The sequence below is a fragment of the Petromyzon marinus genome, chromosome 1 (genome assembly GCF_048934315.1).
Source record: "Petromyzon marinus isolate PM22_M1 ecotype Great Lakes invasive population chromosome 1, UKy_Petmar_22M1.pri1.0, whole genome shotgun sequence".
NCBI classification, from domain to species: Eukaryota; Metazoa; Chordata; class Hyperoartia; order Petromyzontiformes; family Petromyzontidae; genus Petromyzon; species Petromyzon marinus.
This window is the reverse complement of record NC_133667.1, coordinates 14,052,591-14,072,822: the sequence shown is the minus strand read 5'-3', so window position 1 is coordinate 14,072,822 and position 20,232 is coordinate 14,052,591. Positions and strand designations below refer to the sequence as shown.

The 20,232-nt window shown below is 45.4% G+C and overlaps 2 protein-coding genes across 5 annotated transcripts in view; both read left to right on the top strand.

The window, feature by feature from the left end:
- The first annotated feature begins 1,203 nt into the window (after positions 1 to 1,203).
- On the top strand, positions 1,204 to 19,764 carry LOC116942828 (uncharacterized). Of its 4 annotated transcripts, none has more exons than XM_076069075.1 (4): positions 1,204 to 1,906; positions 15,679 to 16,183; positions 17,875 to 17,979; positions 18,466 to 19,764. In XM_076069075.1, exons 2-4 carry the CDS (start codon positions 15,679 to 15,681, stop codon positions 19,170 to 19,172), a joined length of 1,317 nt encoding a protein of 438 aa, XP_075925190.1. In that variant the 5' UTR covers positions 1,204 to 1,906; the 3' UTR covers positions 19,173 to 19,764. The 4 variants fall into 4 exon arrangements, with proteins under 4 accessions (XP_075925190.1, XP_032811065.2, XP_032811056.2 ...); XM_032955174.2 differs by lacking the exon at positions 1,204 to 1,906 and adding an exon at positions 13,374 to 13,465; XM_032955165.2 differs by lacking the exon at positions 1,204 to 1,906 and adding an exon at positions 13,472 to 13,757.
- LOC116943106 (uncharacterized) overlaps positions 11,153 to 20,232 on the top strand; it is an 88,431-nt gene continuing 79,351 nt past the window's right edge. The window contains exon 1 of the mRNA XM_076069373.1: positions 11,153 to 13,450. The gene's annotated coding sequence lies outside the window, so the exon portion shown is untranslated. The remainder of the gene's footprint in view (positions 13,451 to 20,232) is intronic.

The window sequence follows — 20,232 nt, the reverse complement described above, 5'->3', positions numbered from 1 at the left end:
AAGTCAAAAAGATCATCCAGTTACACCGCATTGCTTTAAAGTAACGTTAAAGTTCGAAATTCGACAACAGGAGTAGGCTAAACTATCGATCCTCGTGCTCGCTCCAATTTGAGACATGGCTACGAGCTACAGCAATGAACTATTGCCCATTTGCTAATCCAATACTGAATGTTAATTCACCTTTAATAAGTTCCTGTACAACCTGACCGAAGCGTATGACAAACACAGAATTTTTACTAAAGTCAAAACGAATTCTCTAACCTCCGGACATAAGCAAATAAGAATGCAGTGTTAGTTTAAGGTTAGGAAAAAAAAGCACGTAAGTCAGAGCAGCCTGAAGTGGGGGCGGGAGAGGCGCCTGCGGGTACCCGTGTAAAGCTGACCTCGGCACGCCAAAAATCAGAGCCAACTCATTATTGCTGCCACCTGTACTCGCGAGAAGGGAAAGTCTGTAGATAACACTTCCCCACCGCAGCCAGACGGAATGACGAAATTAATGAGGAACCTTGAGATGCACGGCGTGTGTAGACCGAAAAACAGTTCAAAGCGCAGCCCTAAAGGGAAGACTGAGAGAGTTACCACAGGCTGTCTGTGCTCAAGGGAGAGTTAAAACCTAATAAACAACGCACACACCACACGATAAACACAACCTTGTTAAACAAATACTACACATACTGGAGCGATGTTAAACCGGGGGCCAGGGAAAAAGAGTGTCTCTCGGCCGCCTTTGTCTCCCTGCCGTACATGATGAGAGTATACATATGCTTAAGAGAGCACTTTCCATGGAGCTAAAGTCAAGAGCCACGATGGAAGACTAACACAGCAAACACAGCAGACCTTCGAGTCACGTGCAGAATCATAACTGTAAGTCTGTGATGAAAATGTTTAAAAAAAAAACTTAACCATTCTCCGTGCGTCGGTAAAGGTCATATGAGGGAACATCGCCCCTCCCTCCAGGTTGTGCAACACAGACAAAGACGCCTTGAGACGATATGTAACACTTGCTGTTTTTTATGGTCCATGGAAAGAGGAATCAATAGAACAAGGCCGTAAATGACGCACACAAGGATACACATACACAAGGACACACATACGGACACACGCTCCAGACCACGACACACCGATAAATCCAAAAGAAGCCCCACCTTGTGGGGAGGAGTCAGGAGGAAGGATTTTCGCATAAAAGAGGACGCTGCCGCATTGAAAGTTCAGTTCGGCCAGCTCATCGCAGTCCGGTTCGACTCAGCTGAGCTCAGCTGAGCCCATCAGCTGAGCTCGCCATCTCATCAGCAAGAGTTCGGGGGAACTCATCAACGGGGCTCCTCAACAGAGCTCCTCAGCTGCTCAGCAAGGAGCTCATCACCTCAACTCAGTTCGTCCGGAACTCAGTTGAGTTCGGTCGGCTCACCGGAGCTGGCCCATCGGGGCTCAACTCATCGGAGCGGCTCCCCATCTCATCTGCAGGCGGGCAAGACCCGCTTGACAGCTCAACTCGCTCCTGCGTGGGTCGGCCTCTGCTGACGCGGAGGACTCTGCCGCCCGCCTGGGTGGCGAGGGTCGCTGTTTAGTGACGAGGCTACGAACGTGCATCGCCCGCGCCGATTGCGCAACCGGGCCAAGCCGACTCCCCTCCCGCGCACGCTACGAGCGTGCTGTGTACGCCATCACAACTATAACAACGTGGGCCAGCTGCCAAGCCGACGTCACCTCCCGCGCACGCTACGAGCATGCTGTGTACGCCATCGCAACTACAACAACGTGGGCCAGCTGCCAAGCCGACTCACCTCCCGCGCACGCTGCTAGCGTGCTGTGTGCGCCATCTACCGACGGGCCATCGCAACTACAACAACGTGTCAGCTGGTCAGCCTACGTCAACCAGTGTGGGCCGAGCCTAATCAACTGATACGTATGACGCACACTGCTCCACTACACGACAAATCAGGCGTTCGTTTGACCTAAAGACTCAACTCCAAACACTGACTATTCAAAACAATTCATATCACTCAAACATACACGGGTCCTTAACCAGACGCCATTACTCAAGTCCATAGGCCATCAGTGGCTGTGAAGGCATCGCGGCAGATCGAGTGAACACTCCGTCGTTTATAAGTATATTCGTAATATTTCCTCCTTAACATTTCGTTTTGGGCTATACTTCTAATCGCATAAGTACCAACCGATCCATCAATACGAATGAATCCTTGACACCTTCACCACGGAGCTACGCTCACGTGGGGGGGGGGGGGGGGGGTAGCGTTTCCAACCGGCTTCCTTATCAGGCGATCTGGTCCACAATTAATTAAACGTTAGTCCAAGATAAGGATATCAGGGGAGAGAGCACACCCCACCACACCCCCTCACCCTAAGCCATTCCGGTAATCATATAATCTACCCGATGGATCTGTTGAGATATTTGTGCCTTTGGGAATAATAACTGTTTTTGATCGCCTTTTTCGTATTAATATCGTCATATAATCTTTAAGTACTTCTCGTTACTGATCACGCACATACTCGCGTACTCTACAGAATACTCAACTGTTCCGTGACCTAATGTGCTAACAACGTGATAAGGGGTGCTTATGGATCTATGAATAAGTGCGGTACTGCGTGAACAATTCAAGTATAATCGTTTATTATAAGGTTAAGGTTTTTATTTAGATTAGCATATGCATGTTTTAACGACTCTCTCTCTCACCAACAGCTCGCTTTACACGGTGGAATTAACCACAGGTGCTGGTGTCAAAGTGAAACCACGCAGTCATTGATGAGACTGTGTTGATACGGTGTTGTAATTCCAAGCCGAGAGTTGTATCTTTTAGAGTTAAGGTTTAACTAGAAATAAATTGATTAATGCAGAAGTGGTCGTGTGATTCTTTCCTGAAATCTATGCATAAGATCTGGTTCTGCGATGAGATATGAACTTGGCGACCTAACATAAACACACTAATCCACACTCAGTAAATGTTAAAGTGAGATATGAACTTGGGACTTAAGACATAAACACACTACTCCACTCAATGAATGTCAAAGCGAGGATCATTGTATTATACTGATCGATAATACGAAGTTAGACAACGAAGCCAAGTTGACACTAGCATAACTGCATACGATTGATTGCATTATCCCGATTGATAACACCACCTTGTCAACAAGGCGGGGCCTGATTATCATAAAGGCTATCATTCACATAACCACACCCATTTGTATAACTTAATATGACTACCTCTCGAATGAGCATAATTTATATGCTTAATTGCGCAAATTAACATAATTTTGGATTAATTATGCAAATTTCAAATTTCATTTACTTTTCATTATTTGCATCAAATTTTCACACACCCACGTATACAATATACGCATTCATGGATCCAGGGAGTTCAGCAACGTTTTGTACTGAAACCCTGAGGAAACAACTCAACGTCAGAGGCAGGAAGACTGAAATCCTTCTGCGAACCATGGGTCAGGAGGAGTCGGTACACGGTTATATCCTGTAAGACCTGGAAGTGAGTAGACTTGAGGAGGGAGATTATATTGACCTGCCAAAGGTCTTCACCCACAGTGACATTCCAGTGAAGAAAGAAAACATACCACTACAGCATAATGTCGAGAGATGGCCCTGTCTGAGAGAAGTGCACCTCCCATGCATTAAGGCAGAGATAGGCCTGCTGATAGGAACTAATGCACACAAAGCATTGGAACCATGGAAGGTGATAAATAGTGAAGGTGATGGACTTTACGCAATCAAGACCACTCTTGGCTGGGTAGTGAACGGACTTTTGAGAACAGGAGATGCCAATGGAAAATGGCAACGTTTCACAGCAAACTGTATCTCCATCTCAAACATTGAAGAACTGTTAATCCAACAATACAACACAGACTTCTCAGAACGCAGTTGCGAGGACAAACCAGAGATGTCACAAGACAACCATCAGTTCATGCAATCTGTGACAAGGTCAGCTGAGCTGGTCGATGGATACTATACCACTGGTTTGCCATTGAGAAGTGAGAAGATGGAAATGCTGAACAACTGCTGCGTTGCAAGGCAGCGCATCAGCAGTCTCAAGAGAAGGCCGAGCAAGAACCCAGATTTCCATGAGCACCACAAAGGCTTCATGAGAGACACTGCAAAGGGCTTTGCTGTGAAAGTGCCCAAAAGGCAGCTGGAACGAGAAGACGGAAGAGTGTGGTGTATTCCTCATCATGGGGTGTACCACCCGAAGAAAAAGAAGATCCGTGTAGTCTTCGACTGCACTGCAACATACCAAGGAACCTCATTGAATGAGCAGTTTCTCCAAAGACCGAAGCTCGCCAACACTCTCAATGGTGTGTTGACCAGATTTGGAAAGGAACTTTGGGTATGATGGCGGACATCGAGTGGTGGCCCGATGGCGACCTGAGTCAAGCCACAGAGGAGTACAGAATGACTGCACACCTGTTTGGAGCCACATCATCACCCAGCTGTGCATCCTATGCACTGAGAAGAACAGCCGAAGATGGAAGAACCGAGTCAACACCAGAGGCGGTTGACATAGTATGCAGAAACGTCTACAACGACGACTGCTTGAAGCCTGTGTCATCTGAAGACCGTGTTGTCACCCTGTCAAGAGATCTCCGAACTTTGTGTTCTAGTAAGGGATTCAACTTGACAAAGTGGGTAAGCAACAGCAGAGTTGTCATACCGTCTATCACAGAAGAAGAAAGAGCCATAAAGGTGGATAAGATGCTCAGACAAGAACATCAAGTGCCGCTCGAAGAGCCTATCTTTTGGATGGATAGCACTGCAGTGCTGAAGTACATAGAGAATGAAACCACTCGTTCCAAGACCTTTGTGGCAAACAGGATCGCTACAATCCGTGAGGCCACAAAACCGACCCATTGGAAGTATATCAATACCTTTGTAAACTTAGCAGATCATGCTTCAAGAGGTTTGAAAGCTGATAACTTCATAAAAAGTTAAAAATGGATTCAGGGACCCAAATTCCTGGTGAATGGCCAGAACGACCAATTCAAATGAGTCAAAACTCAGATGATGATGACATAAAGAAGTCGGTAAGAGTCAATCTCCTCAGTATCAAAGATAACTCTAATCCAGTGAACAGACTTGTCAATCACTACTCAAGTTGGTATCATCTGAAGAGAGCAATGGCATGGCTTTTCCAACTGAAAGTGATTCTGCTGCATTTAAGGAATCAAATAAAAGAGTATCGAGCTACAATCAGGCAGGCTGAAAGTAACCCCGAGAGGCAGAATATACTTCTCAAGCAGTGCATGCAGAAACTCAAAGGAAAAGGAACTGCTTACAGTGGAACATTGGACCCAGGCTGAGATCGACCTAATCCGCTTCAGCCAGAAGAATTATCAAAAGCATGCCAGACTCCAACAATTCAGTCTGTCGTGTGTGTGTGTTAAAACGAAGTTCAGCACACTAGAGCGACCTTTTAAAAAGCTCTATCTGTTACAAGAAGCAGCATGAAAGTACATGGATAAGATAAAGAGAAGGCTCAAGAAAGCCAATAAGTGGCAGAAATACAATAAATTATTATTGTTATAAGTAAAGATTATTATTTAGAGTTTGTGGCTCTTAAGGTTAAAGTTAAGAGTAATTGGTATGTTCCCTGCCTAGCCAATTAGGGGCTAGTAATGTAAGAGCCATAAGACAAAAAGTGAGTTCATTATTTCTGTATATAGATTTGATGTACATCCGTCATACATTTGTTGACGGACTGGTTATATTTGATTTGGAATATCTCAACTGTGTAGAAACCCCCCTGTGGTTAGACGCTCCGTTGGTTGAACCCATGACGTCACTTCCAGTTTTTACAGTATAAACGGGGGGCTATGAGAAGAGCCGATGGGGAGCGAGTGGATACAGTCTTTTGACCGTGCGACGAGGTGATACAGTACGTGCGACGAAGTGATACAGTACGTGAACAGGTGAAGATATATCGTTAGAAAACGCTCGTTTTTGTGCAACTAAGAAATAAAGAAACAGTTTTATTTAAGACACCTCAAATACGCGTCAGATTTATTGCTCCCACAAGTTTAAGGCGTAGCTTATTTTCTGGTACAAGAAAGCTGCGCCTATAGGGGGGTCTGACTTTGTGACGCCGTGTGACGAGGGGGGGGTCAAAAATCTTCCAAAATCGCGTGACGTCATTGATGGACGGCCCCATAGACTAACAGCTATCCATAGACTCAACATTGCCCATCAACTCAACGCTGCACCTCTGATTATAATTATCACGGTTGGGCTACGTGCTGTGCGAAAGAAGTTCAACGTGCGTCCCTGGGTGTTGGGTTTCATCGACACTGCCGCAGAATCGAGTTTGTGTCAAATGGCCGCGGTCCATGACTTTTCTTTTTTTTATAAAAGGAGGCAACTGTAGGAACGATTTGGTGATTCAGGTTGGGTTTTTATTTATTTCCTTTTGAGGCCGCCGCTTCCAACATCGACAGCCTTTCGTGAGTGTAACAAAAAAACGTTATCATCCACATCAGCAACACCACCTACTACTACTACAACAAATAAACATCATCCGTTAAGGGAACATCATCATAAGCTTGTGTGGGGGCTAGTGCCCCACTCCCCATTACACTGGGGCTGATCTCCCTCTCACTCACCCCTCGCGCGTGCCTCGCCATTAATACGGTGATGCGCTCACACACGTGTCGGCGCGGACAGCCGTAAGTATTTTAATATGCACGCGCTCGGAAGCAATCAATTAATCTCTGCGCGCTACGCGCACCGCGCGGCAACGTCGGTATCTTAATATGCGCACACTTTTTACTTATACTGATTAAAGCCACCCACACACCATCGTACGCCGATTGCTGTACCACCGCTCTTCACACGCACACAGACACCACGCGTCACAAAGTTAGTCTGTGCTAAGATTTATTTCCCGGAGCGAATAGGGACCCCCGTGTATGGCCCCCTCCAGCCAGCACCCTTCCTCTCCTCACCTACACGTCGCAGAGTGCGTTTATCACCTAAGCTCGAGCTGACTGAATTGGCTTCCCTTTTCCGTATCCACTCACTATTCCAGCCGCACAATGAGGTTGGGGAAGGTGCTTGCCTTGGGGACTTTTTCTGATCGATCGCTCTCAGCTCCACCCCGCAGGCGTCACACGGACGCTGAGGACGGCTGGCTTCTCTCCACCACTCCAGAAGGACTCTGCCGATCTTTCCTCCTGTATGTGTCTGTGTCTGTCTGCGTGTCTGTCTGTATGTGTCTGTCTGTGTGTGTCTCTGTCTGTGTCTGTGTGGTGAGCGATAGTGTAGCGGTTAGCGCACTGCAATATGAACCTGGCGACCCGGGTTCGATTCCCGCTGACGGCCAACACCCTAGTGACGATTATTTGAACCGGTCCTGGGCCTCCCCTAGATCTACTCAGCATCTAAATGAGTACCTGGTGTGATGTGTAAACATCGCCACTGGGGAGACAAAGGCGGTCGGGCGTGGTGCTGGCCACCCACCCCCTCGTTTACCGTTCCGGCCTTCATAGGTGCTCGCTAACAGCACTTGCCCCGACAGTCTGTTACAGGCTACACGGGGGATCTTTGTCTTTGTTTACGGTGAATAGGGACTGCCTCCAAATGCCCAGCTGCGTGTTAAATTGACCTTTGTTAAAAAATAAAACCAACTGACTTCACCGGGGGCTCTGTTGCATGGGTGTGGGGACTTGGTGCATCAACGGCAGCCATATTACATCAGGATGACTTTCCTGGCAGCTAATTAGGCTGGTGTAGTGATGATGTCATCCCTAGCGACCACTATATGGCTGAGACACATACAAATACCGCTGCCTGCTCAGAATTATGTTGCAATTTTTTATGTAATCAGGCCCCACAGCACTCCGCATCTCGGTCCGGCTATCCGGGGTTTTACTGCAGCTTCAAAGACCAATTCTATCAATGCTACCTCCCCTTCTTCTTTGGTTCTTTCGGTAAAGTCACGTAGAATGAGAATAAAATAATAAATTGATAAAATAAAATAACACAATAATATTCTCACGACGTTTCAGCCACAACACAAGCGGCCTTCATCAGGTGAAGGGACGAGACTGTCTGGAGGACAGCGCTGGAGCGAAAAAGCCACGCTCAGATCGTGACCTTTAAGCTGTGTGAGAAGAAACAAAGCGCCTTCACAAAGGAATTAGCATAGAATTTAGCATTGAAATAGCTGAATGATTAGCTTGTGACTGGTCACAGAAATGGCTATGTTAAAGCATACACAGACTTACACGCACCAAACTCGATCAGTTAGACAAGACACTCTACAAATCACACTTAACATTGACAGCAACAATGTCTACATCGGATTGGGAACATGTAGACAATATGACTACCTCTTCGGCTGCCACTATGTCGACCAAATGTAGGGACAATTTGATTTCCAAATTCAATCACCTCTCCAACAAAAAATCGGATCCACACACCAAAAAGATAGACGTCAACAAAGTCGTAATTAATCGCAGTAACAGTTCCATTTCTGATGGTCTGAAATCCGTTTTAGCTAAAGGTCTAAACTTTGCTGTCACACCGAGACACTTACCGGTTAATGATATCATTGCCCATGTCGACGTTGCACTCAAGGACTTGAGTCACATCTCTGCAGAGGTAGCAAGATCTGAAATCGCTGCAACCCTCAAAAACGCTAAGTTGCAACCCAGCAACATCAGCAAAGACGAACGTTTTGAATTATCTCAATTAAAAAAGAGAGATGGTATTGTCGTCCTTTCAGCCGACAAGGGCAATGCCACTGTCATCATGGACAAAACAGAATATAACAAAATTCAAGAACTACTCAACGATGGCAGCTATACAAAAATAAAAAGATATCCCACCAACAGCCTGGTTACCAAAACGAACAAAATCATTTCTGATTCAACAGCATTAATTGATCAGACCAAACAGTTCTCGTTAAAACCCTCTGCTGCCAGACCACCAAGATTATATGGCCTTCCAAAGATACACAAAGAAGATACACTTCTTCGTCCCATCGTCTCTACTATCAACTCCCCCACCTATAAACTGGCACGTTTTCTTGCTGATATACTGCGACCTTTCACTGGAAAAACCACCTCTGCGGTACCAAATTCTACTCACCTGGTATCGACAATCAAAGGCATTTCCCTGTCCCCAGACGACCTGCTTGTCAGTTTTGATGTGGTGTCTTTGTTCACCAAAGTCCCGGTACCTGACACCATCGCTATCATTGAAGACCTGGTTCATCAAGGACTGCATACTGATGTACCCCCCCTGGTGAGACATTGCTTAACCAACACATACTTCACCTGGAATGGAACTTTCTTCAAACAGACTGAGGGCACCCCAATGGGCTCCCCCCGGTCTCCGGTTGTAGCCAACGTATTCATGGAAAAATTTGAAACTGACGCCATCCAGACTGCCACTCTACGCCTGACCTTATGGAAGAGGTACGTGGATGACACCTTTGTCATCTGGCCACATGGCCAGCCTGCTCTAGACCAATTCTGCAACCACATCAATTCCATACACCCAACCATCAGGTTTACCATGGAGGTCGAAAAAGATGGCAAACTACCCTTTTTGGATGTCTTAATTAAAAGGAGACATGATGGTTCAATGAGCCACTCTGTTTACAGGAAAGCTACCCATACAGATGCTTACTTGAAACCGGATTCCCATCACCATCCATCCCAGAAGAACTCCCTCATCAAGACTCTATACCATAGAGCCCAATGCATTTCCGACCAGGAACACATTACCAGTGAACTCAAGCACGTACACCAGGCACTCAGGGCTAATGGTTACACCGACCACACAATCCGCAAAGCCATCACTCCAGTCATGAAGAAGGATCCTCTTGTGGAGCCACTCAAAACCATCACCTTACCCTACATTGCAGGGGTCACTAAAAAGATATCCAAAATCCTGAATAAACACAAGATCCAGGTCCGATTCAACACAGTACATAAAATCCGTGATCTAGTTCCATCTGTAAAAGATGCTGTTCCAGACATACAGTACCCGGGCGTTTACAAACTAAAGTGCCTCTGTGGTAGTAGCTACATTGGAGAAACCAAACGACATATCTCGGACCGCATCCGCGAACATAAAGCAGACTTGAAACACGGTAGAACGAACTTCTCTGCCGTGGCAGATCACTGTTATAATTCAGTGGGCTCACATGACATTGACTTCTCCAAGACGGAGGTTCTTTGCAAACCAACCGGCTACCATGAGAGATTCGTTCATGAGGCCATTCACATATACAAGCACAGAGACAATTTCAACCGAGAAGATGGATTCTGGCTTAGTAACCATTGTAAAGATGTTTTAAACCATTTCCGTTCTTAATTAATTGTATTTTACGATGACCTTCAGACCGCAGCTCTTTCGCTGGCATTGACTCTTAATACCTCTCACACCACGTTTAATGGTATGGTTTACAACATGGAGTATAACAGCGCCTCGCAGCTGTCTCTCTCCCCCTCCTCTGTTCCGACCATGGATGAACTCGTCCGTCTGAACGGGGCCCGTAGCTATCCGTGTTGCTAAAGTTGAGGGTAAGAATCCACCCATTTTTTCGCCATATAGCATTGTGATCTATAACGACTTATTGTTGGTAGCTTAGCTGATTGGAGAATATATAGAGTTTATTGATAACAATGAGATAATTAATATTTTAGTTTTTTATTGGTTCACTATGTAGTATTCATTATATATTGTAGTGTATACCCGGTTACTGTGAATAGCTCAGATGTGTAGGCTTTGACTTCAACATAGCCATTTCTGTGACCAGTCACAAGCTAATCACTCAGTTATTTCAATGCTAAATTCTCCTAGTTATTTCAATGCTAAATTCTCCTGTTTGATTTGTACTAGGTGTCTCTGTGGATGTGTAGGCTTTGACTTTAACATAGCCATTTCTGTGACCAGTCACAAGCTAATCCCTCAGCTAATTCAATGTTAAATTCTCCTGTGTGATATGTAAACCCCTTTGTCAAGGTGCCTCACTTCTCTAAACCAGCTTAAAAGATGCTACGAATCTTAACAACGTTCATTGAAGCTCTGTCGTCCCGACAGGTTTGTTCCTTCCACCTGAAGAAGGCCACTTGTGTTGTGGCCGAAACGTCGTGAGAATTTTATTGTGTTCTTTTATTATTTTATTCTCATTCTACGTGACTTTACCGAAAGAACCAAAGAAGATTAATCCTTGCAGTCACGAAAGCTTTAAATCGAAATTTAAATGTGGTGCATGGGCATGTCTTATGAAGTGAGCCATATTTTGCCACTCCGCGGTCCTGCCTCTGCTGTCCCGTATATTTTTGTGTTCCATGCCAGCGTGCTGCATTATCCAAGAGCACTCCATTCCCATGGTTACCCATCTGTCCTCGGCGTCCCCTCTCCCCCCGAGCCTTGCTCCACCTCTTCCTCTCACTTCAGCGCCAACTCCATCCCTTCTGTTCAACTATGTCATCCTTCATTCCCTCTCCCACCGTGCCAGTTCCCTTTAATGCCCTGTTTGTGTTCACATCCTCAAAAGCTCATTGTCTTCACACTCGTGCTGTCCTGCTGTGATGCCTCTTTCTTTAAACGGCTTGTCTTTCCAATTTCCTGGCCCGCTCTGTCTACCTTAAGGGCACCACGGTGGCGAGATGTTAACTACCTCGGCGAGTATGCAGGAGGTGGTGGGTTCAATCACGAACCTGACGCCTGCTATATATTTGGAGTTTGCATGTTCTCCCCGTGGTCGCCTGGATTTTTCTCCGGGTCCTCCAGGTTTTCCCTCTGTGTTTGAGAGTATTTGGCTGCAATAAATGTGTGGCCAGGTCACTTCTGGAAAAGAGCTATATAGCTCAGTGGGCTTTACCTGGGGTAAAATAATAATGGCTCTCCCATCATTGCCTTGCTCTTTTCCCGTAGTTGTGATCTTTAAATGGGTTATCTTTTCTGTTTCCTGACCCAATAATTGCCCCTCCTGTCCCCACTGAATCAAAATTGCAGCCTCTTTCATAACCTGCTCTCATTGGGCATCACACCTGCACAAGAACTAATTTCATCACCTGGTTTCCTTGATCGATGGGGGTTTTTTTCGGATTAGTTCCATTCATTGGCTGTCACTCCCATCATCCCCTACAGTCATGACGTGTTCTGCCCAAGCCCACTTGTCTAGACACAGTTTGAGGGCATTAACCTGCGTATCTTCTGTCATCCACGTGTCGCCTTGTTCTGCCAGCGGAATTCAAAGCACGCATCCCACAGTTTTTTTTAATTCAACTTTCTTCAACGATGACCTGTGCTTCTGAGCCATACAGTCACAGCAGGCAAATGCATTCTGATTCAAACAAAGGTTATCCGGGCACATTGCAATGCTGCTCTTCATGAGTAAGTTCAGTTTCCCGATATTGCTGTTTCTCAGGGGGTTCGTTCAATGGGCAGAGCCCGACAGAGCGCTTCCCCCCACCACTGAACGACCTGTTAGCGCAGAGAGAGCATCGTCCCCGGAGTTCATTGTCTGAGCGTTTAGGCAGGTGCTTCGGATCGTTTAAGGATCTGATTTGGTGGTGAATTTCCACCATCCCGAGACGATCCAACGCGGCCACATAAATCAGAGCTCTCTCTCTCTGACCATGGAATGCACCCCAGTTGCTTCCCCACAAAATATATTGTCAGTTGTTTAGCAAGCGTGGTGTACGTGAGCTTTGTTTATAGTTTATTTCTCATTTTGAGGTCCACTTTGCAGCCTTTTTCTACGGTTTTACTTAACTTGATTCCTCTGTCGTGGTCAAACCTTGTAATTAAAATTTCGTCCACTTCCCGTTGTCCAATCAATTCCACATGTTGCACACGTACTCAGATCTGGTGACAATGCATGCCTGTATCAAAATCGGCATCAAGTAATAAATTACTGTAATTCGCTACTTTAAAGCAATTTACATTTTGTATGGACGCCTTATTTATATATATATTTGTGTGTAGGTCAAAAACGCCGCGGTCCCTAAACGGTGGAATCGACTGGCACAAAAAGTAAGCGCCGCGTATCTCAGGCGCCATTGACGTACTTCTCGACCGCGAGTTAAACGAAGTTGTTAATAAAACCGTTGTTTAAAAAAACAACTATTTTAAAGGAGTTTATTAATAATTATTTGACATTTCATTTCAATAGTGGAATATATTTTTTTAAATAAGTTTGTATGTTATTCGACATGTAAATGTCTCAAACTATGTCTACATAATAATTTTCATGAGATCAAATTTGCATGCGATTATCGATTTATCACAACGATGGTAGATAATGTACAGTATTCACATACCAACTGAGATTGCTCACACGATAGAGTGGTTTTGCCGGCTTTTTTGTAATATTTTTCGACGGTAAATCGCTACGGTCCCTTAGCGCGTTGAATCAGCTGGTGGCGGCTGAGCGATCAACCTCCGCGCTCCGGGCACCAACCAACCCACATCTTCGACGACAAAGTAACTCGGATTTAATTATTTGTGCAAAATAATAACAATAATAATTATAATTAAATAACGACGGGTATAAGTGTCGCTATACACCCATTATATAAGTTGATGTCGTGTGTTTGTTCGCGATGCTTACGTTATTTTTCGCCACGGTCATTCCGCCTACGCAGTGTTAAAACTGTGCGGTCGCCTTGAGGCACAATTGGTAGAAGTCAACTTGATGGACTTGAATTGCGAATTAGTGTCGCGACAATAATTATTCCGTGCTGTCACAATCTACTGCTGGATGTTGGTCACCATGGTGGGTTGGGGGGGGGGGTGTTTGCCCATACTTCACCACGCTGGTCAATCCGCGGATTTGGTTAAAGGGCAGGGCCCACGTGGTTGGGGTTCTGATATCGCTCGCCACTGATTGAGCCGTGCCCTGGAATCGAACTCAGGTGGCCGGCGTTTTTAATGTATATATGGTTACGTTGCAAGGTGTCTAAATGTGCAGCCTGTGACGAAACCACCGGGTGCCCTGATAGCGGTATGTTACCTACCTCGCCTGGTATGCAGGAGGTCTTGGGTTCGTTCCCGACCCTGACGCCTGCTGCTGCTGTATATTTGGAGTTTGCGGAGTCTCTCTCTTCCCGTAGTCGCGTGGATTTTTCTGTATTGAACCGGACCAAAAAAAAAACGCCTGCACAGCGTGGCAGGGTCCTTATCCAGCAGTGGATTCACCCTCTATATCTCCTCCCTTGCTCCTGCCCCCTCTCTTGCCTATATAGCCTCTTGTTACAAGCAGCCCTTTTGCCCACTTCAGCAATTGTTTCCTGCTGTGGTTGTGCCCGAAACGTAGTGATTTGATGAATTTTATTTTATACCTATGTGACTTTCCCGAAAGAACCAAATAGTATGAAAATTAATTGTGTGAACGTCAAATTGCCTCTGCTCAAACAACGCAATGAGGGCAGTGCTCATCGCCATTGGCATTCCCTAACCAGTGTTGGAAATTCCACATTACCATGACAGGATCCTTCCACAACCCAGACAACTGTAGCTTTCTCACAAAGTGGCACTGTACTTATTTGTTCCACTTCGGAAGGACGTTAGGCCTACTCAACACGGATTTACACTCACAACGCTCCTCTTGGGAGCTGCATGCTCTTACCTCAATGCCACCAGGAAAAGGAAGGGTTGCCACCTATCCTGGTATTCCAGGATCGGCCTCCTAGTGAAGGGTCTCAGTCTTTGTAATTTGCAAAGTCCACTACTCAAGATAATACATTTACATGCAGTTCTCTCTTCTAGTATTGTGATATATTCTGTCCCTGTTTATTGTACCTCACAAGTGGCTACCCTGAGGCCAGTTTATTAACGTAAGGAGTGATAAATATCCCCTAGAGCAGAGGTCCCCAACCTTTTGGCACCAGGGACCGGTTTCGTGGAAGACAATTTTTTCACGAACCGGGGGGGGGGGGGTCATCATTGGGTCTTTCCCCCTTTTCAAGAAGCTCTCCAGCAACGTTTGTTTTTTTACTCATTGTGGCGACTAGGGGTTAGAGCTTGTGGGCTTTCCAAAACTGTGACTGAGACAAGTGCGCAAGGCGGGAAAGAGGCGCGGATGGAAGTGGTAAATAAAATAATGGGCGGGCCACGCGTGGACTCACCGCTCACCTCCTGCTGTGCGGCCCGGTTCCTCAAGGTTTTTATTCAATTGCGGTATAGACCAGATGTATTTTTGTCCAATCACAGTCCTTAGGTTGCAAGTGGTCCTCTCTAATTCAGTCATTGAAATATGCAGGGAGATGTTGCTTCGGTTGTTGCATAAGATTAGCACAATAGCACCAAATTCCTTGCAACAGACAAGTACCCAGTTTTTTTGTAAGATTAGGGGGTTTTATGTCGTGGCTTAGAGTAAAGAGTTAGGGTTTAAGTTACGGGTTAGGATTAGGAATTAAAAGCTTGGATTAGAGGTTAGAGCTAGGACTTAGGATTAGAAGTTCAAGTTATGGTTTAGAGGTTACAGACAGTGGACTGATATTCTTGCCCTGCATTTGCATGGACATTAGACACTTAAATGGTAACTAATGGTTAGGATGTAATTTATCAGCAGAAAAACTTGCCGCTGCCATTTGAATGTGGATTTACACCTTCGCCTACTTGCTGCCAGAGGAAATGAATGCCGTCGATTGCTTACTTGAGTAAGGAATCCCTTTGAATTAACGTTGGTGTCCCAGATGGCGTGCGTAGTGGCCTCCCCGCAGCTGGAGTCGAGCGGGGATTTCCTGGCATGGCTGGAGACGCAGGGCGTGAACGCGGAAGTGGCCCGAGCCATGGACTCGGAGCTGGGCATCCGGGACTACGGGGTCCTGTGTGCCTGCGTCGGAGACGGCCTCGTGCAGGCCGAGCTGCTGGCCACGGCGCGCGACCGCCTGCCCTTCGGCTTCTACGCCGTGCTGCGGCAGGTGGTGAAGGCCCTGCAGGATGCTAAGCACCACGACGCTGGGACGCCGCGCTGGGACGATGCCGCCGCTTCCTCCCCTGGCGATGTGATGCTGGGAGGCCTGGTGGACGTGCTGCTCACGCTGTTCAGCGGCTTGAGCCGGGAGCTGCTGTTGTCTGTACAGAGGATGGGAAACATTGATAACAAGAGAACGTGTCCTGCTGGCTCACCTTCAACCGCTTTGGTTGGCCATCCTGAGAACATTGCGATGAATGAAAATAATGATTACACACCAAACGGTAATTATATCCTCTCAAAACCAGACTATTTGGGGAAATAATCTTTTCAGTTTCAGCAGATACCTGCAAACTACAAACAAAATAATACATGGCTTAATTTTAACTACATTTACAATCAATTAACATTGAATATATTGAAATAACAATAACTTAATAAATCTTTACTTAAATCTTTCGTGACTGCAGGAATTCATTCTTTGGGTCTTTTCGGTAAAGCCACGTAGATAAAAAAAATAATAAAAATTTCACGACGTTTTGACCGCAACACAAGCAATCGTCATCAGGTGAAAAAATAGCGAGAGAACTGCTGAGGCAGGATGTGAAAAAGCTTTGAGATGGGTGTAGCCCAAGCAAGGGTCATAAGCGACGTGGGCAGAGCTAGTGATGAAATCTGCATGTCAATGTAAGATCTGAGTGCTGAGCTACTTCCACGACCATGAAGCTGCGGAGGTGGCCATTTTATTGTGAGAGCTAGCATGTCAATATAAGATCGTAGAGCCACCGCCACATCAAGGAAAACGAGCAACGGTGGCTGTGTTAGACATTTAACCTGTGAATGTAAAGACATTTAACCTGTTAATGTAACACCAGAGAGTCGAAAATAACTATTAAACTACTAAACATCACTGCCATTTATGACTTAACCTGGTTAATAACGTCCTTCCAATTATTGCTCAACCGAGACGATGGGTACAAACTGAGCAATCGTTGGAAGGACGTTATTAACCAGGTTAAGTCATAACTGGCTGTGATGTGTAGTAGTTATTTTCGACTCTCTGGCGTTACATTAACAGGTTAAATGTCTCACTAACAGCCACCGTTGCTCATTTTCCTTGATGTGGCGGTGGCTGTACGATCTTACATTGACATGCTAGCTCTCACAATACAATGGCCACCTCCGAAGCTTCGTCGTCGTGGAGGTAGCTCAGCTCTCCGATCTTACATTTACATGCAAATTTCTTCACTAGCCCAGCCCACTTCGCTTATGACCCTTGGGCTACACCCATCTCAAACCTTTAGAACATCCTGCCTCGGCAGCTCTCTCGCTATTTTTTTCACCTGATGACGATTGCTTGTGTTGCGATCGAAACGTCGTGATATTTTTATTATTTTTTCTATCTACGTGGCTTTACCGAAAAGCCCACAGAATAATCACTTCAGAAATAACTAAATATTTACAATTACCTTTTACAGTTTCAAAATACAAAAAATACGTGCGGTTTAATTCTCATCACTGTGATGCAGAGGTGGAAGGATGTGGTTCACTGGATGTGGAAAGCTGAAGATATTTTACGACAGGCTTTACATTTTGTTTATTTACAAAATGTAATTTTAAAGTTCAAAAAGCAAGAGTACACCTAGCATAGACAATTACTCAGCTTTAGAATGACCAGTGCACATACGCACACCTTTTCCTACTAAACTAACTTAATTAGTGCACAAACAGTGTTACGGTCAGAGTTCTATTCGTAATTTTTTTGTTAATTTATCAGTGGTGATTTAAAGTAGCCTTTGACTTACTCCAAATTCTAGGTTACTCGAGTCTGGGTTTGAGAGGTTTTACTCTGTGGTGTATGGATTTAGCAACACATCTGTACATTAATTATTTGATATCACATCTGGCATTAATATGTAAAGGAATACTTTAGTTTTGGGAAATGAAGCTCCTGGCGCATTGTGATTTTATGCAGACGAGGATGGAGAAAACTTAATTTCAGACGTGGGAGGTTCGGACGCTGTGGACGCTATGGACGCTGTGGACGCATCGTCTTCAATAAAATTGGAGGCCCTTGAAGGTAAAGCCAAATTCTGTGTGTATGTATGTTGAAATTCTTCCGCCACCGTACTTAGCCAACCATGCTAATCGAAGTCCAAGTTTGACATTTTTCCCTTCACTTAAATATCACGGAAATATTTGCAGTCGTATCATAGGTATTGTTTGTAGTTCATAATCGTTAGCCATGATCAATCCATTTCTGGGTGAAGGCTTTCGTAAGTCGTCACCATACGTCACTATCTTGTAATGGAAAATCCATCTAGCATCTGCACACAAGATTATTTAATTGCTGCATCTCCATGGTGGACGTCATCTCGGACGTGGTCCCTCCTTTGGCTACCGCTCTTTTTGGTCTCGACCAATGGCCCTTATCCGCTTTAGCAGAGTGTACTGCCCAAGCCCACTTTTCTTGACGACGCCCACACACGTCATCAGTTTTTATTCATTACGTCATCGGAACGGCAAAGGGTTAATGACGCATTTTTATGGTTTTCCCCCATCAAAGGTGCTTGTGCAATTGAAGATGATTCAGGGTTCATCATACAAGATGTGGTTTCTTCAAACGCTGACAACGTTGGTTCATGTTCACAGCTGCAGCATCAGAATCCGCATCAGAAAACTGGAGGTAAAATGCAAAGAAACTTTAAAGCAGAAGAGATGCAAGACATGTCCCCGGGTGAATTGCTTATGCCCAATCCCCTAAAGACTCAACACTTCATCGGGCAACAAGAATGCCCGAATGGTATAGAGGATTTTCCAATCGATGGGCAAGTTCCTGCTGCTGATGAGCCCGATGCATCGGACAACCAGCTTTACATGTTAATGGGTGCGACTTCCCGTTCGCCAAAATTAAATGTGACTGCTAAGTCGGCGAATAAGCCATACCAGTGCACGGTGTGCAAGAAGAGCTTTGCGTGGGTCTCGCTTTTGAAGTACCACCATCGCATACACACGGGAGAGAAGCCGTACCACTGCAAGATGTGCAACCGGTCCTTTGCTCAGTCTTGCAATCTGAAGGTCCACATGCGCACGCACACAGGGGAGAAGCCGTACCAGTGCAGGTTCTGCAACCAGAGCTTCGTCTGCAGCGGGAGCTTAAAGTCGCACATCCGCGTGCACACGGGAGAGAGGCCGTACCGGTGCGATATTTGCAACAGCTGCTTCTCGCGGAGTCATCACTTAAAAGCTCACCAGCGCACGCACAGGCCTTAAGCAAAAAAATTACCGGCGGAAGAAATGTGACGGTTGCTTTGCGCGTAATAGATTTTACATGTTTTCCTTTTTTTTTTTATACCAATTTTGCTATTATTGTCATCTCATGAGGCAAAGCATACAAGTGGAAACCTTCGTGCCAGAGATTGGACAGTTTTTAAGCAGATAAAATCCCTTCCTGTGACCAATGGTCCACACCAGTAGAGGGTAGGGAGCACTTTCCCTTCCATATTTCCAGACAGTCAAAAGCAAATTTAATTTAGCCAATTTTAAGTGCAGAACACAATTTGATGATGGATTTATTTTGCTGCAGTTATTGGTGACCAGACCGAGACCACCAACTCGCGACACGTGGGAACTCGATTTAATCATGAGTGGATAAAAACCTGGATTTTAACCCACGAACTAAGTGCAGCCAGCTCAACTACCCAGCCACCTCGCATAATTATCATTTAAAAGCTCACTTGGGGCACCCACATTGAATATAGGTTTTCATGATGAAATGTGTTCCTGTATAAAGTTTGCATGGTGATGTGTAACGTATACTAACTATGCAGCTGTGTTTAAATAAAAGCATTACACCCAATAATAACCCCTTTTTGGTTGTGGAATTTTGTACAAGACTTCCACGTGTTCATCCAACCGGCAAACATAAAACATTTACTGTCACAACAAGATCAATGTGCACACAAATTGCATGCTACCGGTCCCTTTTAAGAAACGACAGTTCTGCAATCCATTTCCGTGCAGACATTTAATGTGTAGCCAGTGTTTTTTTTTTCCCCCATAGCCCATGACGGTAAAGCGCCACCACGCCTTGCCTATTATTGGTGTCGCCGAGCGTTGCCCTGGAAAGCGACAGAATGAATCTGTGAATATGGACGCCTAAATTATTATCATGTCATGTAGGTGTGTCGCCCCCAAATGAGATTCTCCTGGGCGTGTGCTTGCCCACCTTGGGAGTTACGGAACAGGAATATAAATAATAGTTCCAATGGCATGCTCAACTCCATGCTGAATCCCACACTGAAAACCTACACTCGTATTCTATTGTACTGTA